This window comes from Rhinoderma darwinii, chromosome 2, assembly GCF_050947455.1.
Source record: "Rhinoderma darwinii isolate aRhiDar2 chromosome 2, aRhiDar2.hap1, whole genome shotgun sequence".
Taxonomy (NCBI): domain Eukaryota; kingdom Metazoa; phylum Chordata; class Amphibia; order Anura; family Rhinodermatidae; genus Rhinoderma; species Rhinoderma darwinii.
Genome location: NC_134688.1, coordinates 189,253,716 through 189,278,316, shown reverse-complemented (window position 1 = coordinate 189,278,316; position 24,601 = coordinate 189,253,716). Strand labels below are relative to the sequence as shown.

At 46.6% G+C, this 24,601-nt stretch overlaps 1 protein-coding gene across 2 annotated transcripts in view; it reads left to right on the top strand.

Annotated features, from left to right (window-relative positions):
• The window catches only part of AFF3 (ALF transcription elongation factor 3), a 478,799-nt gene that overhangs the window by 145,500 nt on the left and 308,698 nt on the right, over positions 1 to 24,601 (top strand). For both annotated transcript variants that reach the window (XM_075852633.1, XM_075852634.1), the window contains exon 2: positions 18,527 to 18,647. In XM_075852633.1, the coding sequence (XP_075708748.1) occupies positions 18,527 to 18,647 (121 nt within the window). The remainder of the gene's footprint in view (positions 1 to 18,526; positions 18,648 to 24,601) is intronic.

Here is a 24,601-nt window from a genome sequence, read left to right as displayed (position 1 = left end):
TGTTTAATCGGTTGGTGAAATTTGCACCCCGGCTCCTTTCACCTGTCCAGCATTGTTCCATTCCAGGCCGCAGCACATTTAGTGCTGTCCTCAGTGTCAGAGAGGCAGTGGAGCGGGAAAATTCTGGCCAGTGGAAGGGGTACGTCGTGTCCTTGGACCAGGCCAAAGCGTTTGACCGGGTGAATCATGAGTATCTATGGTCGGTCCTTCTGAGGTATGGCCTGCCGGGTGGGTTTGTCAATTGGCTCCAGACCTTATACGCTGGGGCAGAGACTTTTGCACTGGTTAACGGTTGGGTTGGAACCCCCTTTGAGGTTGGGTCTGGTGTCCGCCAGGGCTGTCCTCTGAGTCCCTTGCTATATGTGTTCGCGATTGACCCTTTTCTTAGAAGGGTTGACCGTGGACCAATGGCGGGGATCGGGATCGGCTTGGAAGGGCCAGAAGCCACTCAGAGGGTGGTTGCATACGCAGATCACGTCTCCATCTTCGTCTCCTCGCAAGGGGAGGCAGAGTGGGTGTTGTCAGAAGTGGAATGTTACTCGCGGGCATCTGGGTCCAAGATTAACCATGACAAGTGTGAGAGTCTCTGGCTGGGAGGAGGAGATCCTAGTTTTGGTCTCCTGGACACCCTTCCTGAGCCTCAGGGGTCTGCAAAGATCTTAGGAGTGGAATTTGGCCCGGGTAATTATCCCAAGAAAAACTGGGATGGCAGGCTAAACTTAGTTGCCCAGAAGGTCGGCCAATGGAAGGGTTGGTCCTTAACTCTTAGAGAAAGGGTTCATTTGGCCAAAGCTTACCTGATGCCCATGTTGCTCTACCTTGGCAGTGTGTGCATCTTGCCAGAGCCTTTCTGAGCTCGGGTCTATAGCCTGTTCTTCCAACTGTTGTGGGGGAGCAGGCTTAACCTAATTAAGAGAGAAGTCACGTATCTACCAAGGAGACTAGGAGGGTTAGGTATGGTTAACCCAGTGGTGTTCCTAGTGAACACTTTTATTAAGATTAATCTAGCAAACCTCAGACAAGAGAGGGCTCCTTGGTGGATTCTCTCCTGCAGGGAGTGGGTTCAGCCCTTCTTCCAGGAATGGGAGAGAGGAGGCCAAGTGAAAGACCTGCGTACACCCCACGGGCATCTCCCGGCTTATGCCGCCCTGGTTTTGAAGATGGTGCGCCGGTGGGGTCTGGAGGTGTGGGAGATCGGGACCATGCCGAGAAAATTTCTCGACAGAAGGGTTCTGATGACCCACTTCCAGAAGCCCCTGGCACTCAAAGACTGCCCAAGTAGTGACCTCGGGGAGGGATTAAATCTTTTAAATTCAGTGAGGATTCCCCAGAAGTTTTGGGATCTGGCTTGGCGCTGCTTCCACGGGAGACTGTATGTAAGGGGCAATCTGAAGTACAGAAACACTGATGACAGAGGATGTCCTCGGGAGGAGTGTAGCAATACACTGGAGAGTATGGAGCATTTCCTGCTTCATTGCCCCTTTAATGCAGAGGTATATAAAAGGGTGGGTACCTCCATCGGCTGGCCCGGGTTAGCCAACCTCTCCTATGCCGGGTGGGCTTATGGGATGTTCAGAGACCTAGGTGGTAGGGACCGTAACACTTCCTTTTTAGTTAGCATAGTGGTTAGGCACTTTACTTGGAATGCACAGTGTTTAGTATCTACGCAGAGCAAAATCCTCCGGGTTGATGAGGTCGTTGGGAATATCATCGGTGGCCTGGTGAAGGTGCGTTCTTTGGAGGTCGATAGACTGGGAGCACCCAAAGCCTCTCGCTTATGGAGGGGCTTTTCATTTAGGGTGCCTTAGGGTATCGGCCTTCAGGGGGGGGGGGCTCATCCGGCTCGTCTGCGGGGGGGTTCGCCCTCGTTCCGGCACATAAAACGATGCGATAGGGAGAATAATAGGGAAAGGAGGATAAGTTTAGGGCTAGATTAAACATGGGGTAAGAGAAGGGACAGCAATAGGGGAAAGCGATAGGGGAAGCGATAGGGAAAGTGTCGGCGTGGGTGGGACCTGGCCTTGGGGGGGTCGGGTGGGTCTCCTTTCTCCTTCCTTCTGGGGGTAGGCTGGTTTAGTGCACTTCAGGTTTTTGTTTTTTGATACGTAAAGGCAGTATAAAGGCTTACAGGAACCGAACTTGGTGCTTTCGGGTTGTGGTTTTGTTGTTTCGTTGCTATGAATATGTGAGGGATAGTGAAAGGGGTTTAGATAGGTTGGGTGGGGGAATTGGGGGGAGTGGGGAGGGGTGTGGTTAAAGTTTATTTTCCCGCTCAGGCCCGGACTATGCAGAACATGAGAAGACATGGGGCGAGGGTCTGCGTGGGAGGTTTAGGGTGAGGTGGTGGAGGCCAACGCCAGGACTAAGCGGACATGAGAGGACATGGGGCGGGGTGTTGGCCTGGTGTGGTGATGGGTTAGTCTAGATAGAGTTAGGGTCAGTATATTAATATAAAAAAAAAAATATATATAAAAATATATATGTGTAATTATATATATATATATATATATATATATATATATATATATATATATATATATATATATATATATATATAAAAATAAAAAAAATATATATAAAAAAATAAAAATAAAAATGTAAGGGTGTATATAATGTGTGCGGTGTATTGTGTTTCACCATGTATATAGGTTATAGGTATGTATGCCGGGGGTTTGAGACATTTCCGGCTGATTGTTTCAAATGAGTACGGAAGGGAGTGGGGGTGAGTGGATTCTGGTGGGAGGAGGGGGGAATATGATAAAGGTTGAATGTGGATGAGTGCAAATGGATGAGGGAATTGGCCAAGACCAGGGATGGGAAAAAAATGCAGTAATGTATTTTGTGTATATAATGTATATACTGTTGTGATTTATGTTATGTATTAGTTTTGTTGTTATGTTTTTCTATTTTTCTAATAAAACAAAGAGTTTCAGGCTGAGACTAGTGCCATCAGCCACAGGAAGAGGCGTTTGGTGGTGCTGGTGTCAGAACAGGCTTGTTCCTGAGTGGAGGTGGAGTGTGTTTTGAGTTTGTGTGGTTCCGGGGACTCTGCTTATTTCATCTGCCCAGGTTTATTACACCTGCCTGCGCTTGCAGAGTGCACTGAGGCAGGTTCCATCCCGAGATGGAGTCCCGGTCCTCCACCCTCCGGAGAAGGCCGGTGGGGGTGGAGGGATATCCCCCAGCCGGCTGGGAAAGTGAAGCCAGCCCTGGGAGAGAGAAGGCCATCTCGGGGCTCCAGCAACGTGGCCTCATCCCCCCCAGGGCTGGGGCATCGCAGCATGCCACAATGAGAGTAGAGGTGATGGAGTGCTCCCCAGGAGAAGGAACAGCAGGGCCGGGCCCGGAACATCATGGCTGCATGGACCCGTCCGAGTGGGGGTCACTGAGACCGGGAGAGGAGGCTACCACTTTTGGCTCCCGCCTAGTGGCCCACCTCGAGGAGTACAAAGACCTAGGTAGGTCCCTGCAGCGTCTCCGTGGAGACCTGATGGTAGCCGGGCAGAAGGCAGCAAAGTCCTCTGGCGGCAGTACGCCGCAGAGGTCCACTCCCTGGTCCGGGTGGTGAAGGAGGTGGAGGACAGGAGAGCCATAATAATAAGTGGAAGAGTTCCGTCGGGTTAACCCCTCAATAGAAAGGCAAACTGAAACCTCCGCTTCAGTTTCCCTCACCATTGATCTCAATGGTGACGGAAACGTTGCTAAAGATTTCCGTTTGTCACCGTTGTGGCAGGGTTCCGTTGTTTTGCATTGCCGACTGCGCTATTGATTCCGCCAAAACAACGGAACCCGTTCACAACGGTGACAAACGGAAACCATTAGCAAAGTTTCCATCACCATTGAGATCAATGGTGATGCAAACTGAAGCTAAGGTTTCCGTTTGCCTTTACGTTGAGGGGTTAACTAGACGAAACCAGGCGGTGATGTGAAGAGGGCCTTAGATAAAGGGCCCTAGATACCGGGCCCATGTGCATGTGTTATACTGTTTGTTGGATCCTGTATCTAAGCATAATGTAGGCTTAGATACAGTGTCCAGCAGACAGTAATCTTATGCAGTATAAACTGGGGCCCTGTATCTAAGCCTAACACATGGTAGACTTTAAAGGTTGTCCAGTCCCTAAACATTGATGGCCTATCTTCAGTATAGGCCATCAAGAGCTGATGTGTCGGGGTAAGACTCCCGGGTCCCCCGCCAATCAGCTGTCTTGTAGGGGGTGCAGAGCTCGTACGAGTGCTGCTTCCCCTTCATTTCCCTTCCTCAAGTGTCACAATCTGTCAGTATGTGGATTCACTGGGCCATAGCGCCGTAGTGGGATAGCAGCTGGCCAAACAGTGTACCAAGTCAATGTCTATATAGTCCAAGCACAAGGATACCTGTAGCAGTTCAGACAGAAGTAACGGCTAGGCTCAGATGGGACCTTGGCAGCAGACACCATGCATGGTGTCACACAGCAGGTGTGACCGATGGCACAACACGACTCCAACTTTCTAAGGCACAGGAACAACGGTAGCACGGGATACAGGTAGCAGGTATGGGAACACTGGAAACAGGATAACACTAAGGAACAATTTGCAAGACTAACACGAGTAAACAGAACAACGCTCAGGCAATGAGTGAAAGGGCAGATCCGTTTTTATAGTCCAAGGTGATCATGGGTTAATTGATAATTATTTTCATGTGCGTGCGCTGGCCCTTTAAGCACGAGCGTGCACGCACAACCTATGGGACACAGCAAAACGGAGTGGAAGTTAACGCTGGCGTCTCCTGGGGAGGAGATGCGGGCCAGCCTTCACAGATCCGTGGCCGTCGGGGGGGGGGTGAGTAATCCCGACGGTCCGCAGCCGTGGATGCCACAGTATCCTCCCTCTTACGCCCCCTCTTCTTGGGACCAGAGCGGGAGAGGAACTTTTTAATGAGGGCAGGAGCATTGAGGTTCTCTTCTGGCTCCCGGGACCTCTCTTCTGGACCAAACCCCTTCCAATACACCAAATAAAACGTTCTTCCTCCTACATTTTGAAGTCCAGGATCTCCTTAACCTCAACTACATCGGAAGAAACGCTGGGAGCAACTGCAGGGCTAGGCGTTCTTGTGTAGCGGTTCAGGACCACAGGCTTCAGGAGGGACACATGAAAGGAGTTGGGGATCCTTAGGGTAGGAGGTAGCCGAAGCTTGTATGTGTCAGGGTTGATTTGCTGTAGGATTTCAAATGGTCCGAGGAACCTGGGAGAAAACTTGTATCACGGCACCTTCAGCCGGATATTCCGTGAGGATAGCTGGAAGATACAGAGGTGGCTCTCTTTTCTTAGCATCTGCTTTTCACTTCATGCGATCGACTGCCTGCAGAATAGAGGACAGTGTTTGCTGCCAGACCTGTAGAAAATCTCAAAATGCAGAGTCAGTAGCGGGTACCAGGGATGTAGCCGGAACAGGAAAAGGAATTTGTGGATGTAGACAATGTAGAATGGTAGGGAGGTGGTGGACTCACTTGTGTGGTTGTTGTACGAGAAGAAGCTGTACCCAATCATCATGCTGCATGGAGATGAAGTAGCGAAGATAAATCTCCATGATTTGGTTAATCCTCTCGACTTGGCCATTAGACTGGGGATGATAGGCTGAAGAAAAGTCCAACTTCATGTCTAGGAGTTTACAGAGGGCTCTACAGAATTTCGAGATGAACTGAACCCCCCGATCAGACACGATATGAAGAGACAAACCATGCAAATGGAAGATGTGCTGGATGAGGAGATTCGCCAGCCGAGGAGCAGAAGGTAGGCCGGTCAGCGGGATAAAATTAGCCATCTTCAAGAACCGGTCCACCACCACCCAGACCGTATTGCATCCTGCAGAGGAAGGAAGGTCAGTCACAAAGTCTATTGCTATATGCTACCAGGGAGCATTGGGCACAGGCAGAGGTTGGAGCAGACCGGCAGGCTTGGAGTGAGCAACTTTGTTGGAAGCACACACAGTGCAGGACGAGACAAAGTCCACAATATCTTTGGCCAGTGTGGGCCACCAGAAATTATGGGCAGTCAGATCTCGGGTCTTAAGAGCACTAAAGTGCCCTGCCAGTTTGTAGCTGTGCCCCCAGCGAAGGATTCTCCTTCTGTCTGCCAACCACACAAATGTGCTCCCCGGTGGGATGTCTCTAACTTGCAGAGGATTAGCAGAAATAATACAGGATGGGTCAATACTTTGCGGAGGCTCCACAGTGTCCTCTGTTTCAAATGAAACCTAAGGGGAAAAAAAGAATACACAGCGCCACATGGTGCAAGATAAACCTGGTGGATAAGGTAGAACAATTGTAAGGAGAGGTGATTGCGCTCATCTTTACGGGTTGCACAAGTCAGATACAACATGTAAACATGTAAAGATTTAAAAACAGCAGCAGCTCCCCAATCCAGATGCCGGTAAACGGCATCTGTTTATATGATGACATCACTGACAGCTGCTCTCTCCATGAGCTCTACTTTCGTGCTTTTTTTGGGCTCTTCTGGATTTCATGTTTGGATTTTAATTTAAGATGTCTATTTGTACTGTTTGTTCTTCCTTGGCCTGACGAAGACACATGTCCTGTGTCGAAACGCATTGCTTATATCAAATAAATCAAGGAATCTACCATTGATAATCGTTTTATTACCAGTAGCGCTCTCCTGTATATCCATACATTTTCCTGTTTAAAATGACCTGGACAGGGCATCGGCCCCCACATTTTTGTCCGCGGGCCGGTAGTGGAGCACAAATTGGAATCGGGTGAAGAACAGCGACTACCTGGCTTGACGGGGGTTCAGCCGTTGAGCCAACTGGAGATATGTAAGGTTCTTGTGGTCGGTGCATATCAGGATGGGGTGGGCTGCGCCCTCTAGCAGATCTCTCCACTCCTCCAGAGCCAATTTAGTGGCCAGTAACTCCCGATCCCCAATAGAGTAATTTTGCTCGGCGGGAGAAAAAAGTCTCGAAAAATAGCCACATATCACTGCCTATTCTTTGAGACCTGCACCAACAGAGCAAGCGTCCACCTCCAACAAGAACTGTCGGCATATGTCAGGATGATGGAGGATTGAGGCTGAGGTAAAGGCATTCTTGAGGCTATTAAATGCAGATTCTGCCTCTGGAGTCCACATCTTGGCGTTCACACCCTTCTTGGTAAGGGTAGAGATGGGAGCCGTCAATGATGAGATGTTTGGGATAAACTGCCGGTAGAAGTTGGCAAATCCCCAAAAACGCTGTATGGCCCGCAGGCCCTGAGAACGTGGCCATTCCAGGACGGACTTTATTTTCTCAGGATCCATCCTGAGACCTTGATCCGATATGATGTAAAACAGGAAGGGCAGAGAGTTATGTTCAAAGACGCAATTCTCCGGCTTGATATACAGACGATACTCCCTTAATTGCAGTAGAACATGACGAACATGCCTCCGATGAGTCGTCGGATCTGGAGAAAAAATCAGAATATCATCATGTAAAGGATTTGCCTGACACAGCTCGGTCTGCTACCACTCAGGCTGGTAGGCTGAGGAGTGGGAGAGCCTTTCGCAGCCTGGCCAGACGGTTCTAGCTCCCGCCCTTGGTCTACTTATACCTTCATTTGCTGCTTGTCCTTTGCCTGTGATTCTCCTTTTTCCTGGCTCTGCTGTTTCTGCTGTTACCATTGACCTCTGCTTAATATTGACCCTGGCTTGACTGACTATTCTCCTGCTCTGCATTTGTTACCACGTACACTCCTGGTTTGACTCTGCTCGTTCACTACTCTGTTGCTCACGGTGTTGCCGTGGGCAACTGCCCCACTTCCCTTGCTTTTGTGTACCCTGTCTTGTTTTGTCTGTCGTGCACATATTCAGCGTAGGGACCGTCGCCCAGTTGTACGCCGTCACCTAGGATGGGCTGTGCAAGTAGGCAGGGACTGAGCAGCGGGTAGATTAGGGCTCACCTGTCTGTCTCCCTATCCTGTCATTACATAATCACAGGCTCATATATCTTTTCTACCCTGGTCCCTGACACACTATGGACCCCCTTGAGGCCCTAGCTCAGCAAATGCAGGGTCTCTCCCTACAGGTCCAAGACCTGGCTCAGAGGTGCAACCAGCGTGATGCTACCCAGGTAGTGCCCTCCACCCCACCTCTTGAACTCCACCTCAAGTTGCCTGACCGGTTCTCAGGGGACCGGAAGACTTTTTTCTCCTTTCGGGAAAGTTGTAGGCTCTATTTCCGTTTAAGGCCCCACTCCTCAGGTTCTGGCAGCCAGCGAGTGGGTATAATTATGTCCCGGCTCCAGGACGGCCCCCAGGAATGGGCCTTCTCCTTTGCACCTGACGCCCCTGAACTCTCTTCTGTTGACCTTTTTTTTTCGGCTCTCGGACTCATCTATGACGAGACTGACAAGACTGCCTTTGCCGAGAGTCAGCTGTTGACCTTACGTCAGGGTAAGAGACCCGTTGAGGAGTACCGTTGTGACTTTAGGAAGTGGTGTGTAGCTTCTCGGTGGAATGACCCTGCCTTGAGGTGCCAGTTTAGATTGGGTCTGTCGAACGCTCTGAAAGACCTGTTAGTTAGTTATCCCTCTTCTGACTCTCTAGATCAGGTTATGGCTTTAGCGGTACGTCTTGACCGACATCTCAGGGAACGACGACTTGAACGTTTTTGGGCATTCTCCTCTGGCTCCCCTATGATGGCCCCCGAGGTTCTGTTGCTTCGTTCTTCCACGGAAAACTCGGATGAACCAATGCAACTCGGGGCCTCCGTGTCTCCCCAACAATGTAGAGAGTTTCGCAGGAAGAATGGTCTCTGCTTCTACTGTGGGGATGGCAAGCATCAAGTGAACGACTGTCCTAGACTTAAGAATAAGCAGCCGGAAAACTTCCGTGCCTAAGTGACCATCGGGGAGGTCGCTTGGGCGCACAGGTATTTCCCGTATACATGAAACCTAATAAGATCTTGCTTCCCTTTCAGGTCTCTTTTTATGGTAGCTCTGCCACCGGCAGTGCCTTCGTGGATTCAGGGTCTTCTGCTAATATTATGTCTGTGGAATTTGCTATGTCTCTAGCCATGCCATTGATTGATTTGCCTAAACCTGTCCCGGTAGTGGGTATCGACTCTACACCACTTGCTAATGGTTATTTTACGCAGCATACCCCTGTTTTTGAACTCATTGTGGGCTCCATTCATTCGGAGCAGTGTTCTGTGTTGGTAATGCAGGGATTATCGTCTGATTTGGTTTTAGGCCTTCCTTGGTTGCAGATGCATAATCCCACGTTTAACTGGAATACCGGGGATCTAACTAAATGGGGTAATGAATGAATGACGTCCTGTTTTTCTATTAATTTGCTCTCTCTAGCTGAGGAGGTGAACACTCTACCTGAGTTTATTCAGGACTTCGCTGATGTTTTTTCTAAAAAGGCTTCCGAAGAGTTACCTCCTCATCGAGAATTCGATTGCGCTATCGATTTGGTACCAGGAGCTAAGCTCTCTAAAGGTAGGATATTTAATCTCTCTTGTCCCAAACGTGAAGCCATGAGAGAATATATCCAGGAAAGCCTGGCCAAGGGTTACATTCGTCTCTCTACTTCTCCGGTAGGTGCTGGCTTCTTCTTCGTAGGGAAGAAGGGTGGTGGCCTTAGGCCGTGCATCGATTACCGAAACTTGAATAAGGTCCCTGTAAGGAACCAATATCCCCTTCCTCTGATTCCTGATCTCTTCAATCAGGTTCAGGGGGCCCAATAGTTCTCTAAGTTTGATCTTTGGGGGGCTTACAACCTCATCCGAATCAGAAAAGGGGATGAGTGGAAGACAATTTCGAATACCTCGTCATGCTCTTTGGGTTGTGTAATGCTCCCGCGGTCTTCCAGAATTTCATAAATGAGATTTTAAGAGACTTCTGGGGATATTTCTTGTAGTGTACCTTGATGATATACTTGTGTTTTCCAAGGACTGGTCCTCCCACATTGAGCATGTCAGGAAGGTGCTCCAGGGCCTTCGGGAAAACAAACTCTTTGCTAAAAGCGAAAAATGTGTGTTTGGGGTGCAGGAGATACCATTTTTTGGTCAAATCCTCACTCCTAACGAATTCTGCATGGACCCTGCCAAGGTTTAGGCTGTGGCTGAATGGGTCCAACCTGCCTCCCTGAAGGCTTTACAGTGCTTCCTGGGTTTGCTAATTATTATATGAGATTTATTGCTAACTTCTCGGTCATCGCTAAGCCTCTTACGGACCTTACTCGCAAAGGTGCCGATCTCCTCCACTGGCCTCCGGAGGCGGTCCAGGCTTTTGAGGTCCTTAAGAGGTGCTTTATCTCTGCCCAGTGCTGATTCAGCCTAAACAGATGGAGCCATTCATCGTGGAGGTTGACGCCTCCGAGGTGGGAGTGGGTGCTGTCTTGTCCCAGGGTACTAGGTCTCTCACCCATCTCCGTCCCTGTGCCTACTTCTCCAGGAAGTTCTCCCCCACTGAGAGTAACTATGACGTTGGCAACCGCAAACTCTTAGCCATTAAATGGGCATTTGAAGAGTGGCGCCACTTCCTGGAGGGGGCTAGGCACCAGGTAACGGTCCTTACTGACCACAAGAATCTGTTTTTTCTAGAATCTGCCCGGAGGTTAAACCTGAAACAAGCTCGATGGGCGTTGTTTTTTACTAGATTCAACATTGTGGTCATCTATAGGTCTGGGTCTAAAAATATTAAAGCTGATGCGCTGTCGCGTAGCTTCATGGCCAGCCCTCCAGAGGAGGAGGAGGATCCTGCTTGTGTTTTGCCCCCAGGTATAATCATATCCTCTATTGATTCTGACTTTGTCTCCGAAATTGCGGCTGATCAAGGTTCTGCTCCCGAGAACCTTCCTGAGAACAAGCTGTTTGTTCCCCTGCAATTCCGGCTAAGGGTACTCAGGGAGAATCATGACTCTGCACTATCTGGCCATCCAGGCAACCTGGGTACCAAGCACCTCATTTCTAGAACCTATTGGTGGCCTGGGTTGCTTAAAGACGTTAAGGCCTATGTCGCCGCTTGTGAAATTTGTTCTATGTTCTTTGCCCATTCCCCAGAGACCTTGGACCCATATCTCCATGGATTTTATCACTGATCTACCTCCATACCAAGGCAAGACGATGGTGGTTTGTAGTAGACCCCTTCAGTAAGATGTGCCACTTTGTGCCCCTCAAGAAATTACCCAATGCCAAGACGTTAGCTACCTTGTTTGTCAAACACATCCTGCGTCTCCATGGGGTTCCTGTCAATATTGTTTCTGACAGAGGGGTACAGTTTGTTTCACTGTTTTGGAGGGCTTTCTGTAAGAAGTTGCAGATTGATCTGTCCTTCTCCTCGGCCTTCCATCATGAAACTAATGGCCAAACTGAGAGGACTAATCAGTCTCTAGAACAATATTTAAGGTGTTTTATCTCTGACTGCCAAGATATTTGGGTCTTCTTCATTCCCCTCGCCGAATTTTCCCTCAATTACTGGGTCAGTAACTCGTCAGGGGTCTCCCTCTTTTTCTGTAATTTTGGATTTAATCCACGGTTCTCTTCCGTTTCACCTGGTGGTTCCAACAATCCCGAGGTAGATGTCATTCATCGGGAACTGTGCACAGTCTGGGCCCAGGTTCAGAAGAACCTTGAGGCGTCCCAGAACATACAAAAGACTCAGGCAGATAAAAGACGTTCTGCTAACCCCTTGTTTGTGGTCGGGGATCTGGTGTGGCTGTCTTCAAAAAATTTGCGCCTTAAAGTTCCGTCCAAATAATGTGCTCCCCGGTTTATAGGGCCATACAGGGTCATTGAGGTCCTTAACCCTGTCTCCTTCCGGCTGGAGTTACCCCCGTCTTTTCAAATACACAACGTGTTCCATGTCTCCCTCCTGAAACGCTGCTCCCCGTCCATGGCTACCTCGAGGAAACCTCCGGTCCCTGTTCTTACCCCTGAAGGGGTAGAATTCGAGGTGGCCACGATTGTGGACAGCAGGATGGTCCAAGGCTCCCTCCAGTACCTGGTGCATTGGAGAGGATACGGGCCTGAGGAGAGGACTTGGGTACCCGCCCGGGATGTTCACGCCGTGTTATTGCTCAGGAAGTTCCATCTTCAGTTCCCCAACAAGCCAGGTCCACCTAGGAAGACTCCAGTGGCCTCTCATAAAAGGGGGGGTAGTGTGAAGGATTTGCCTGACACAGCTTCTGTGTCGACGCCCATGGTTAATCAGCCTGCATCTGTTCCTAGGTCTGCTAGAGTGACTCGGTCTGCTACCACTCAGGCTGGTAGGCTGAGGAGTGGGAGAGCCTTTCGCAGCCTGGCCAGACGGTTCTAGCTCCCGCCCTTGGTCTACTTATACCTTCATTTGCTGCTTGTCCTTTGCCTGTGATTCTCCTTTTTCCTGGCTCTGCTGTTTCTGCTGTTACCATTGACCTCTGCTTAATATTGACCCTGGCTTGACTGACTATTCTCCTGCTCTGCATTTGTTACCACGTACACTCCTGGTTTGACTCTGCTCGTTCACTACTCTGTTGCTCACGGTGTTGCCGTGGGCAACTGCCCCACTTCCCTTGCTTTTGTGTACCCTGTCTTGTTTTGTCTGTCGTGCACATATTCAGCGTAGGGACCGTCGCCCAGTTGTACGCCGTCACCTAGGATGGGCTGTGCAAGTAGGCAGGGACTGAGCAGCGGGTAGATTAGGGCTCACCTGTCTGTCTCCCTATCCTGTCATTACATCTAGTTTAGAGAAGATCTTGACTCCTCGTATGCGGTCAAATAGTTTGGAAATTAGTGGCAAAGGATATTTGTTCTTGACCGTGACTTGATTGAGATCACGGTAGTCAATGCAAGGCCGAAGTGATCCGTCTTTTTTCCTTGACAAAGAAGAACCCAGCCCCGGCCGGGGAGGAGGAATTTCGTATGAAACCGCTCTCCAGATTCTCCTTGATATAGGCCGACATAGACTCCATCTCCAGCAAGGAGAGAGGGTAACCCCGACCACGGGGAGAGGACGCATTTGGAAGCAGTTTTATGGAGCAGTCATAAGCCCAGTGTGGAGGAAGTGTCTCAGCCTCCTTCTTGCTGAAGACATCCACAAACTGAGAGAAATGAGGGGGTATTCCTGCCAATCACTGAGGCAGAGGAGGCTGGACAGGATGGATCTGTAACAGACAGCGGCTGCCACATTTGGAGCCCCATTGGAGAACTTCTCCGGAATTCCAGTCCAGGACTGGGGCATGTAGTCGGAGCCAAGGCAGGCCCAGTATGACAGGATTAACGGTTTTAGGCAAAACAAGAAACAAAATTAGTTCCGAATGAAGGGCTCCAACTTGGAGCTTCAGCGGATTGGTCTCAGATACGATTGGGTCGGGCAGAGGCAGTCCATTCACTGAGGCAACAGGCAAAGACGTTTCCAGAGGGACTGTGGACAACTGGAGAAGATCCAGTAAGTATTTTTGTATTATGTTTGCTGCGGACCCTGAGTCCAGATATGCAGAGACCTGGTGCGTCTTTTCACCAGACACCATGGTCACGGGAGTGGACAGTTTAGAGGAGAACTTTCTATCTAGCGCCGTTCCACCCAGGGTTGTCTCTCCAACCAATCCTAGGCATTGGAGTTTCTTTTGCTTCTGAGGGCACAAACTCACAACATGGCCTCCGAGGCCGCAATACAGACAAAGTCCTGAGGTGCGTCTGCGGTGTTTCTCCTGGGCAGATAGTTTGAGCCGGTCCACCAGCATAGGCTCCTCTGGTGGGACATACTGTGAACAAGTGTGTCAGCGATTCACAGAATGAGCAAATAAGGAAGAAGCAGCGATCGTACGAGCACTGCCGCCACTTCAAAACAGTTGATCGGCTGGGGTGCCTGTAGTCGTACCCCTACCGATTAGATATTGATAGCCTATCCTGAGGCCATCGATTTTGTATTACTGGACAACCGCTTTAATGTACAGTGCTAAAGAATCATGGATTGAGAAAACTCATTTCAGTATTAGTAATTTAAGTGGATGAAAACTGGGATTTGCTATTAATAATTATATTATAGAATTTTGATATGTCAAGTGAGGGCATTCAGTAGGTACAAGTGTCATAAAAAATAGTTAACATATACCAAGAAGATATTTAAAATAAATAGGGTCCTTCTGGAAAAAAAAATCTGAGCAGATATGGTCTGTTACCATTAAAATATCGTTACCAGTGATCTGCAAATGGAGAAAAGAGGAAGACAAAGGTAATTTGTTTCTTGCTAAACTGAGCTCCAATAGTGTAAAGTTAATAAATAAATGTAGCATATTGTAAAAAATAAAGCCTCAACACCAAAAAATATGGGTATGTGGACTGTAGCGGAGTGGCAGCTGGCTAAACAACAGTCTATGCAAAATTCTTTAGCACAAGAGTACCTGTAAGATTCCGGACAGACACGTGGTGTAGCAGACGCTTTGGCACAGATTGTTTGTGGAACAGTTGACACTGGTGGTGGCAGAAGACACTGGACGCGGCAGATGACACTACACGACTCCAACACTAGACTTCAGCTCAGGAACCAACACAGTTACAGGATACAGGATACGGGAAGCAGGATACAACTAAGGGACAATTTGCAATGCGAACATGGGTAGACAACAGCAACGCTCAGCAAGGAGTGGAAGGGCAGGGCTCTTTGTATAGTCCAGCATGATCTGGGGGTGATTAGGTAACTTTTTGCATGTGTACGCGCTGGCCCTTTAAGGCCAGGGATGAGCACGCATGTGCACCCTAGAGGACACTGCCGAGCAGTGCGGCCGCGTGTGCTGCCGTCTCTGGGGAGGGAGATGCTGGCAAGGAGACGAGTTAAGGCAGCGGTCCATGAACCCACATCCACCAGTATCTTTCGTGACATGAATGCTTTGTGTGTGCATCAGGTGCTCAGACATTACTATATTTATATCATGCAGAATATATTTTACCACAAACATACAATAATTAACCCCAATCACCAATTTCTGGCTGTTCATTTCTGTATAATTAGGATCCATGTGCAGCGAGAGAGAGAGAGAGAGGGAGATGCACGAAAAACTAAAATAGGGTCTTTGTTCTCGACACTGCAGTGACGTCATACGTTACATAATAAACTCATATTTGGCATTGATATGCAAGGGAGAATTAGAGGATTAATATGTAGAGTAAATTATTATTAATTAAATAACTTACCTTTAAACAGAATGTGACATTTTTTCGACCATTTCTAACTAAGAACTACAAAATTAAAGGATATCAGCCCCCAAAAATCAGTACCCAAAACACTTTAGGTCATGAAAGGGTTAAATAAACATTTTGGTCAAAACTGTTATGCCTAGTGCAGGACATGAGGGATGGAGCATGACACAATGATTCTCTCTTTGGTTTTCTTTGAATCTCTTTGTCATGCACTGCCCACTCAGGCTGTGCAATAGGCATAGCACAGTGTATTTCTTCTGGTTTTAGGCCCTGTTCACACAGAGTTTTTTGACGTGGAAACAGCGTCGGAAAACGCGCCAAAAAACTTCAGAAAATGCCTCCCATTGATCTCAACTGGAGGCCGAGGCATTTTTTAAATGCTCGCGGGAAAAAAGCGGCATGCCCTATCTTTGGGCGTGTACATCTGTGACCTCCCATTGACATCAATGGGAGGTAGAGAAAGCGTATTTCGCAGCATTTTTGCCTGTGGCATTCAATGGGCGCGAGCGAAAAACGCGGCAAACGGCATGCAGGCAGATCAAAAGAACTTACCTATCCTTCCCTCGGCGATCCAGAGATGACGCTCCAGCAGCACTCCCGGTGATTGGTCCCATGCTGTGTGCATGTAAACAATCAGAGGACTGTGCGGGGCTCAATGCTGATAAATCGTATTTCTGCCATTATGCCAGAAATACAACGCGTGACTGCCGAGCCTCGCTGAGCGCTCTGATTGGTTGCAGTTGTCACATGCTATGGAAATGTAAACAATAATCGGCAGTGCCGCCAGAGCGTCAATACTGGATCGCCGGGGGAAGGATAGGTAAGTACTGCTGCCAGGTTTTGTCAGAGAAAATGGCACCATACATTTGTAATGTGCACCAAATGACAGTACACTTATAGCCTGAAATCTAAGCAACCAATCATCAAGTTGTATGTTATTTAAAAATGCATTTCTTACCATAGTTTTACACCATTTCCAAGCCGTGACCCCTCCCCCCCATTAAATAAACCCCTAATAAACAGTAACATTTCGATCTCCTGGGTCATTCTTTTTTCTGTAATGTGAACACATCTTCCTCTATGTAGGAGTACTTGTAGTCCCTATAGGCACAAGGGAATGACATTAGGCATTACTGAGGCTGGGTTCACACAACCTATTTTCAGACGTAAACGAGGCGTTTTACGCCTCGATTTACGTCTGAACATACGGCTCCAATACGTCAGCAAACATCTGCCCATTCATTTGAATGGGTTTGCCGATGTACTGTGCCGACGACCTGTCATTGACGCGTCGCTGTCAAACAACGACGTGTAAAAAGACGGCTCGTCAAAAGAAGTGCAGGACACTTCTTGAGACGTAATTTGAGCCGTTTTTCATTGATTCCAATAAAGAACAGCTCCAAATTACGGCCGTAATTGACGCCTCGCAAAACGCGAGTACATGCAATTACGTCTGAAATTACGGAGCTGTTTTCTCCTGAAAACAGCTGCGTAATTTCAGACGTAAATGCAGTTATCGTGTGCACATACCCTGAGAGTAACAGGCGCAAAATTGACAAACATAGAGAGGAGATGAAGTGTCGGCAGACTGTAGATGTGGGCATCTTGGAAGTAAGGCAGGCAAATACTTTTGAGAATAATGCCCTGTTCACACAGCGGAAATTTAGTGGTGGATTCTGTCGCAAAATTCTGCCTGCCATTCATTTCAATGGGAGGTGGAAGCTTTTTTTTTCGTGCTAGCTGATTTTTTTCAGCTAGCGGACAAAAGAAGCGTCCTGCTTGATCTTCGGCCGGATTCTGGCCAAACCTCCCATTGAAGTGATTTGGAGCAGGAATCTTCCTGCTGGCGGCAGGAATAATTCCACGACAGATTTTGCGGCGGGACTCGCCAAGCAAAATCCCCCGTATGAACATAGCCTAAATCATTGGCATTGGTTGGAGGTGTGTTGTTGCTTGATGTTGCAAAAAAATGCATGAGAAATCAGACAACAGAAGAAGTAGATGGCAGAAAAAAAACAGCATTCCTGTGTGAATGAGGTAAACCTGGGGAAACAAGCAGCTTAAGATATCTGCTACAGTGTATTTGCATCTCCAGGTGACATTCACAAGACATACTATTTATCAGCAAGCGTCAAATATAAATCCCTTCTTCTGTACAGATGAATGACGTGTTCTCTTCTTTTTGACGGTGCCTTTAGTTAAATAACCTCCACATTTCCATCACCTCAGATCAAAATCACTCAGATGTGCAGCGACACAATTCAGTCTCCATGCATTTTTCATGTTCAGATCTTGCACTCAGTCACATCAGTCACATTAGTCACATCAGTCGGAGAAAAGTGGATTGATTAAGAAGCAGTTTCACGACTTGGCTGATCACCAGAGATCAGAATATAGATGTGTGGCTGTAAAGAAATCTACTGCTGCACATAATTGTAACAGCTCTTCAGGGAACAAGCTAATAAGAGATTCGCCACAAAAACAGACGTTAGCATGACGTTGATCACACATAAGACATTTCACAAAGGAGAAATCTGTTTAGAATTTACATTCTGAAATATGTATCTGTCTGAGAGCACTAAAAACATATAGGGGCACATTTAAAGAAAGTGACATTTTTCTGGCAGGTTTCCTCAGAAAAATTGGCACCATTCGTTTGTGATGTGCACCAAATTCATAAATATGTCACTCGGGCGTATGTGAATTTGGCACTAGACTGCACTTGTGAAAACCTACCTACAGTGTACAACTGGTTTAACTTGGCATAGACTGTCTGGCAGCTACCCACACCCCAATTTGAAAATTATTGAACATGACGAAAATATGCCAGATATACTGCCCAGATGCTTTATAAATATGGCTTGTGCCATTCTCTATTCCATATCTATGCTAAGAAAACTGTCAGTGACTTTTATAAATGTGCACTGTAGTGCGCATTGACACATCAAATTGCTTCAGTAGAAGTTCTAACTAACTAAGGTTACATTTTCCTTTATAAAGCCCAGACTCTAAACTTAATTTTTTGAGGTCTGTCAAAGTTGTGTTTTTTTTTATCATTTTGACTCGCAGTGTTTCTTGGATTCTTTTGTCACATCACAAATCAGCAGAACTCAGAACACGCTGATCTACTCTAAAGACTGTGCGTTACTTTTTTTTTTCCTGAAGATTTTCAATTATCTGTTCACTGTGCAAAGAAAACACAGGCTTATCCAGAAACCAGAGCTCATTCAGTCTGCTAGTACTGGCATTAATCAGATTCATGTTTCTGTTCTCTTTGCCATCTGTTTGATGACTCCTTTTCAGCTTTGTGCACAGCGTTATTACTAATTTTAACAAGTAAATGACTAAATTATTACTTGTCATTTCCTTTCGACAGCGGGTATGAACAGGACAAAAGTGCGTTGCGTAGAAAAGAATGGGAAAGGAGAAGTCAAGATGCTCAGCCAGCTGAGGATATCTTTTTTGCCAATTATCCCCTTTTCAGCGAACCATACAAGGTAAAGTGTGTGTGTGTGTATATATATATATATATATATATATATATATATACATATCAGTTATCATTACATTAAAAAAACGCTTTTATTACCTATAGACCCATGTTAAAAATAGTGAATTATTTTTGGCACCTGCATACCTGTATAGAGGGGAATGCAGTTCTTTCTACTTCTACATCGTCAGGTTAGTTAGGCTGGAATCACACGAGCACATTACGTCCGTAATGGACGGAATGTATTTCGGCCACTAATCCCGGACCGAACACACTGCAGGGAGCCGGGCTCCTAGCATCATAGTTATGTACGATGCGAGGAGTCCCTGCCTCGCTGCAGGACAACTGTCCCGTACTGTAATCATGTTTTCAGTACGGGACAGTAGTTCCACGGAGAGGCAGGGACTCCTAGCATAGTCCATAACTATGATGCAAGGAGCCCGGCTCCCTACAGTGTGTTCGGTCCGGGATTAGTGGCCGAAATACGTTCCGTCCATTACGGACGTAATGTGCTCGTGTGATTCCAGCCTAACAGTTCAATGATATTACTACAAAAGAAACCATGGAAGTGGGATATCGACACTAGCACCATTAGATTTTGGGTTTCAGAATAATAGATGCGGAAAACTGTGGCTTTTTAAAGGGGGTTTTTCAAATTTCAACTCCGACAACGAAGAAATCTAATATCCACAAATTATACAGAAGTTACATTAAACAGGGGTTGAAGTTCTGGTTTTCTGGCTTGCTTCCCTTCCCAAAGTCCAAGAGTTAAATTATGTACGCGGTCGCTGACCGCCGGTACATCCTATTTACTGGCTACCGCGACCGCAGGACACTCTCTTCATGCCGACGTCTCCCTCCCAGAGACGCTGGCACACGCGGCTGCAGCTCTCTTAATAAATCCTGTAGGGATCTTAAAGGGCCAGTGCGCGCACAATCTTCCCTTCCACTCCTTGCCTGAGCGTTGTTGTGTCTGCCCATTTTAGTCTTTGCAAATGGTCCCTTAGTTGTAGTCTGTATACAGTGTTCCTGTATCCCATACCCAATAATTTGCTTGTACCAGTGCGTAATCTAGTGTCTAAGTCGAGAGCGTCATCTGTGCCAAGTGTCATCTGTGCCAAGTGTCATCTTTGCGAAGTATGTGCTACACCAAATGTCTGCCAATCTGGTGTCTGCCACGCCGAGTGTTTGCCAAATCATCTATCCAGGTACTCTTGTTCTAGAAACTGTTATTGACTATTGTTTGGCCCACTGCTACTACGCTACGGTGGAGCAGCCTAGTGGGTCTACGTACCCCATAGCCGTGACAAATTACATGATAAAATCAGGTCTCCCTGCAACTACCACTAGAGCGAGCTCACTGCATAGGGATTTATACAGCTCCCATTGAACTTAATAATAAATTCATATGTAGTGCTCCCCCTAGCTAACAGAATATTAGCACCCCTGCCTATGAAGTCATTAGAGAATTCTGCTGTGGTAGAGGTTAGAGAGCAGGTTAGACACCTGTGTCTTATAAAAACTGAAAAAGTATTTCTTAACCCCTTAATGACTGCCGATAAGCCTTTTCACGGCGGTCATTAATGGGCTTTATTCTACAGCGCCGCCATTCTACGGCACTGCATTTGAATAAAGTAAACAGAGCAGGGAGCTGTCAAATCTCCCTGCTCTCAGCTGCCAGAGGTGGCTGAGGGCGTCCCTACTCTGCCGGGTGAGATCGATATAAGTATCGATCTCACCAGTTTAACCCCTCAGATGCGGTGCTGAATAGCGTGCACCGCATCTGAGTGGTTTTGGAGAGAGGGAGGGAGCTCCCTCTCATCCCACTGACACCCGGCGATAAAATCGCTGAGTGTCTGTGTCTCCGATGGCAGCCGGGGGCCTAATAAAGGCCCCCAGGTCTGCCTGTCGTGAATGCCTGCTAGGTCATGCCAGAGGCATGACCTAGCAGATGCCTGTCCGTTTTAAACGGACAGGCAGTAACTATTATTATATTATAATAGCGATCGGAGGATCGCATAGTGAAGTCCCCTAGTGGGACTAGTATAAAAGTTTAAAAAAGTTGAATAAAGTTAATTAAAAAAAATGTGAAAAAAATGAAAAACCCACTTTTTCCCCTTACAAACTGCTTTACTATTAAAAAAAACCACAATAAAGCAAAAAAGTTGCACATATTTGGTATCGCCACGTCCGTAGCGACCCCGACTATAAATCAATTACATTATTTAACCCGCACTGTGAACGCCGTAAAAAATAAAAAACTATGGAAGAATTGGTGTTTTCTGTTAATCCTGACTTTAAAAAAATGTGATAAAAAGTGATCAAAAAGTCGCATCTACTCTCAAATGGTACCAATAAAAACTACAAGTCGTCCCGCAAAAAACAAGACGCAAAAGTAAAAAAGTTTTAGCTCTTCGAATGTGACAATGGAAACATGTAGAAAATGGCTTGGCCATTATGGCCCAGAATGCAAGCAGGAAGGGGTTAATAGAATGTTATCATTAATGTTTATGTTTTGAAGTAGGAAATACAAAGTAAAAAGGAAATATTCAAAAAACACAAATGATTCTAAAATTATAAATATGTTTAGATTCTTCTGCAAAGTAGAGAATATAAATTGTGTAAGGAAGTTCTTTTTAAGGAAGTATAAGAAACTTCAAGGTAAACAATTATTTGTATCATGAAGTGGTTTTCTGCATTAGGGTATGTTCACACGCACTAATTACGGATGTAATTCGGGTGTTTTTGCCCCGAATTAAGTCCGAAAAATGCGCCTCGATAGCGTTGACAAACATCTGCCCATTGAAAGAAGTGGGCTGACGTTTGTCTGTTCACACGAGGCGTGTATTTACGCGCCGCTGTCAAATGACAGCGTGTAAATAGACGCCCGCGTCAAAGAAGTGACCTGTCACTTCTTTGGGCGTAATTGGAGCCGTTATTCATTGACTCCAATGAAAAGCAGCGCCAATTACGTCCGTAATGGATGCGGCGTTCAAGCGCCTGCACATGCCGTTACGGCTGAAATTACGGGGATGTTTCCTCCTGAAAACATCCCCGTAATTTCAGCCGTTACGGACGCTGCCGTGTGAACATACCCTTAGGGTTAGGCCGGATTTACACGAGCGTGTGGGTTTTGCACGCAAAAAGTACTTAACAGCTCCGTGTGTCAGCCCCGTATGATGCGCGGCTGCGTGATTTTCGCGCAGCCGCCATCATTATGACACTCTGTTTGTATGTTTGTAAACAGAAAAGCACGTGGTGCTTTTCTGTTCTCATTCATACTTTTTACTACTGTTGCGCAAATCACGCGCGTCACACGGAAGTGCTTCCGTGTGCTGCGCGTGATTTTCACGCACCCATTGACTTCAATGGGTGCGTGTTGCGCGAACAACGCACAAATATAGGACATGTCGTGAGTTTTACGCAGCGGACGTACGCTGCGTGAAACTCACGGACTGTCTGCACAACCCCATAGACTAACATAGGTCCGTGCGAGGCGCATGAAAATCACGCGCATAGCATGGACGTATTATAGGTTAGTCTAAATAAGCCCTTACTTGTACAAAAATCAAAATTTAGCTGTGCTGAGAACATTTATAGATCTAGCTATTCGTTTTTTTTTCCCTAGGACAGTCAGTTATGCTGCTAATCTTTTCTTCCTCTTGTAGCCGAGTCTAGAAAATAGCTAACAGCAGACATTTTTAGCAGCTATCATGCCAAAAACTTGTCACAGGGTCAAAAATTCTACATGCAAAAATGGTTATGGTCTCCTATCAACCATATGTATTGTTGTAATGACTAACAATAAACTTTTTAAAAAAACTAACTAAAATAACACATGAATGATGATGTATTTCCACAGTGAAAATATATAAAGTAACATCTGTAATAATGCCACTGAATAATCTCATCCTACCGCTTACTACGACATGTCTACTTTAAATTGAAATTTGCATAATTAAAACGCACACAGAAAAGAAATGTTCTTCGCAGTGAAGGTCGTGTTGACCTAATTAAACGTTTTTTCCATCTGTCAGAAGTATAGTAGCTTAGATTACACTATAAGCATTTGAGAATTCAGGTGTCCATTGCCAGGTCTGATAAGAAATGACTAAAGCTAAATTTTCTTATCCTGTGAGCAAAAGGTGCCAAGTACATATTCTCTTAGCGTGCCTTGTTCATTTCCTTTTAAAATCTTCTAAATGTTAAAGAGTATCTCCACCAACATCTAGTTTAAGAAAAATCTGATTAGGGTATGTTCACACGCAGTGTTTTCAGCCTTAATTCGGGCGTTTTACGCCTCGAATTACGCCTGAAAAAACGCCCCTAATACGCCTACAAACATCTGCCCATTGCTTTCAATGGGTTTTACGGTGTTCTGTTTCCACGAGGTGTAATTTTACGTGTCACTGTCAAAATACGGCACGTAAAAAGGCGCCTGCGAAAAAGAAGTACATGTCACTTCTTGGGACGTTTTTGGAGCAGTTTTTCACTGACTCTATTGAAAAACAGCTCCAATAACGGCCATAAAATACGCAGCGAAAAACGCGAGTTGCTACAAAAACGTCTGAAAATCAGGAGCTGTTTTCGCCTGAAAACAGCTCCGTATTTTCAGAAGTTTTTGGTCACTGTGTGTGAACATACCCTAAGGGTATGTTCACACAGAGTGTTTTCGACCGTTTTTTACGCATACGAACAGAATGCCGTTTTTCCCATTGATTTCAATGGGCAGATGTTTGGAGGCGTTCTGCTTCCGATTTTTCGGCCGTTTTTTGGGCGTTTATGGCCCGAAAAATGGCCGATAACACTCTGTGTGAACATACCCTTATGGTGCATTCACACATACCGTACTTGCTTTGTTTTTCCGACACGTATATATGCTGCAAAAAAACATTACAATATATGCCTATATGGTAAAAATATTCCCCAACGCAAGAGCTAGACAAATCTGTTGGCCATGAAAACGAGCGCTGATCAACGAGACGGCTCGTTGATTGGCGCTCGTTTGCTCCTTTCACAAGGAGCTATGTTTGGAGACGAGCGATCGTTAGGGTATGTTCACACGCAAACGCAAAATACGGAGCTGTTTTCAGGCAAAAACAGCTAGTGAATTTCAGACGTTTTTGAAAGTACTTGCGTTTTTCACGGCGTCCATTACGAACGTAATTGGAGCTGTTTTTCAATGGAGTCAATTAAAAACGGCTCCAAAAATGTCCAAAGAAGTGACATGCACTTCTTTGACGCGGGCGTCTTTTTACGCGCCGTCTTTTGACAGCGACGCGTAAAATTACACCTCGTCTGAACAGAACATAGTAAAACCCATTGCAAGCAATGGGCAGATGTTTGCAGGCGTAACGGAGCCGTCTTTTCAGGTGTAATTCGAGGCGTAAAATGCCCGAATTACGTCTGAAAATAGGCAATGTGAACATACCCTTAGGGTATGTGCACACGACCAATTTTCAGGCGTAATGGAGGCGTTTTACGCCTCGAAGTACGCCTGAAAAGACGGCTCCAATACCTCGGCAAACATCTGCCCATTGCTTGCAATGGGTCTTACGATGTTCTGTGCAGACGAGCTGTAATTGTACGCGTCGCTGTCAAAAGACGGCGCGTCAAATTACGGCCACGTCAAAGAAGTGCAGGACACTTCTTGGGACGTAATTGGAGCTGTTTTTTCATTGACGCCAATGAAAACCAGCTCCAATTACGTCCGAAAAGACGCAGCGAAAAACGCGTGCACTTTTCTCCTGAAAACAGCTCTGTAATTTCAGACGTTTTTGGCATTGTCGTGTGCACATACCCTTACGTACAACGTCCTGACATTGCTCGGCGTCAGGATTTTGTATGAGCTGCAGCCTGCTGAGAGAGCCATAGGGGAGCCGGATAGGAGGTGCAGTGAGGTGAGTGTACCTTTTTTTTTTTATTATTTATTGTCTAATGGGAAAGGGGGGTGTCTGATTA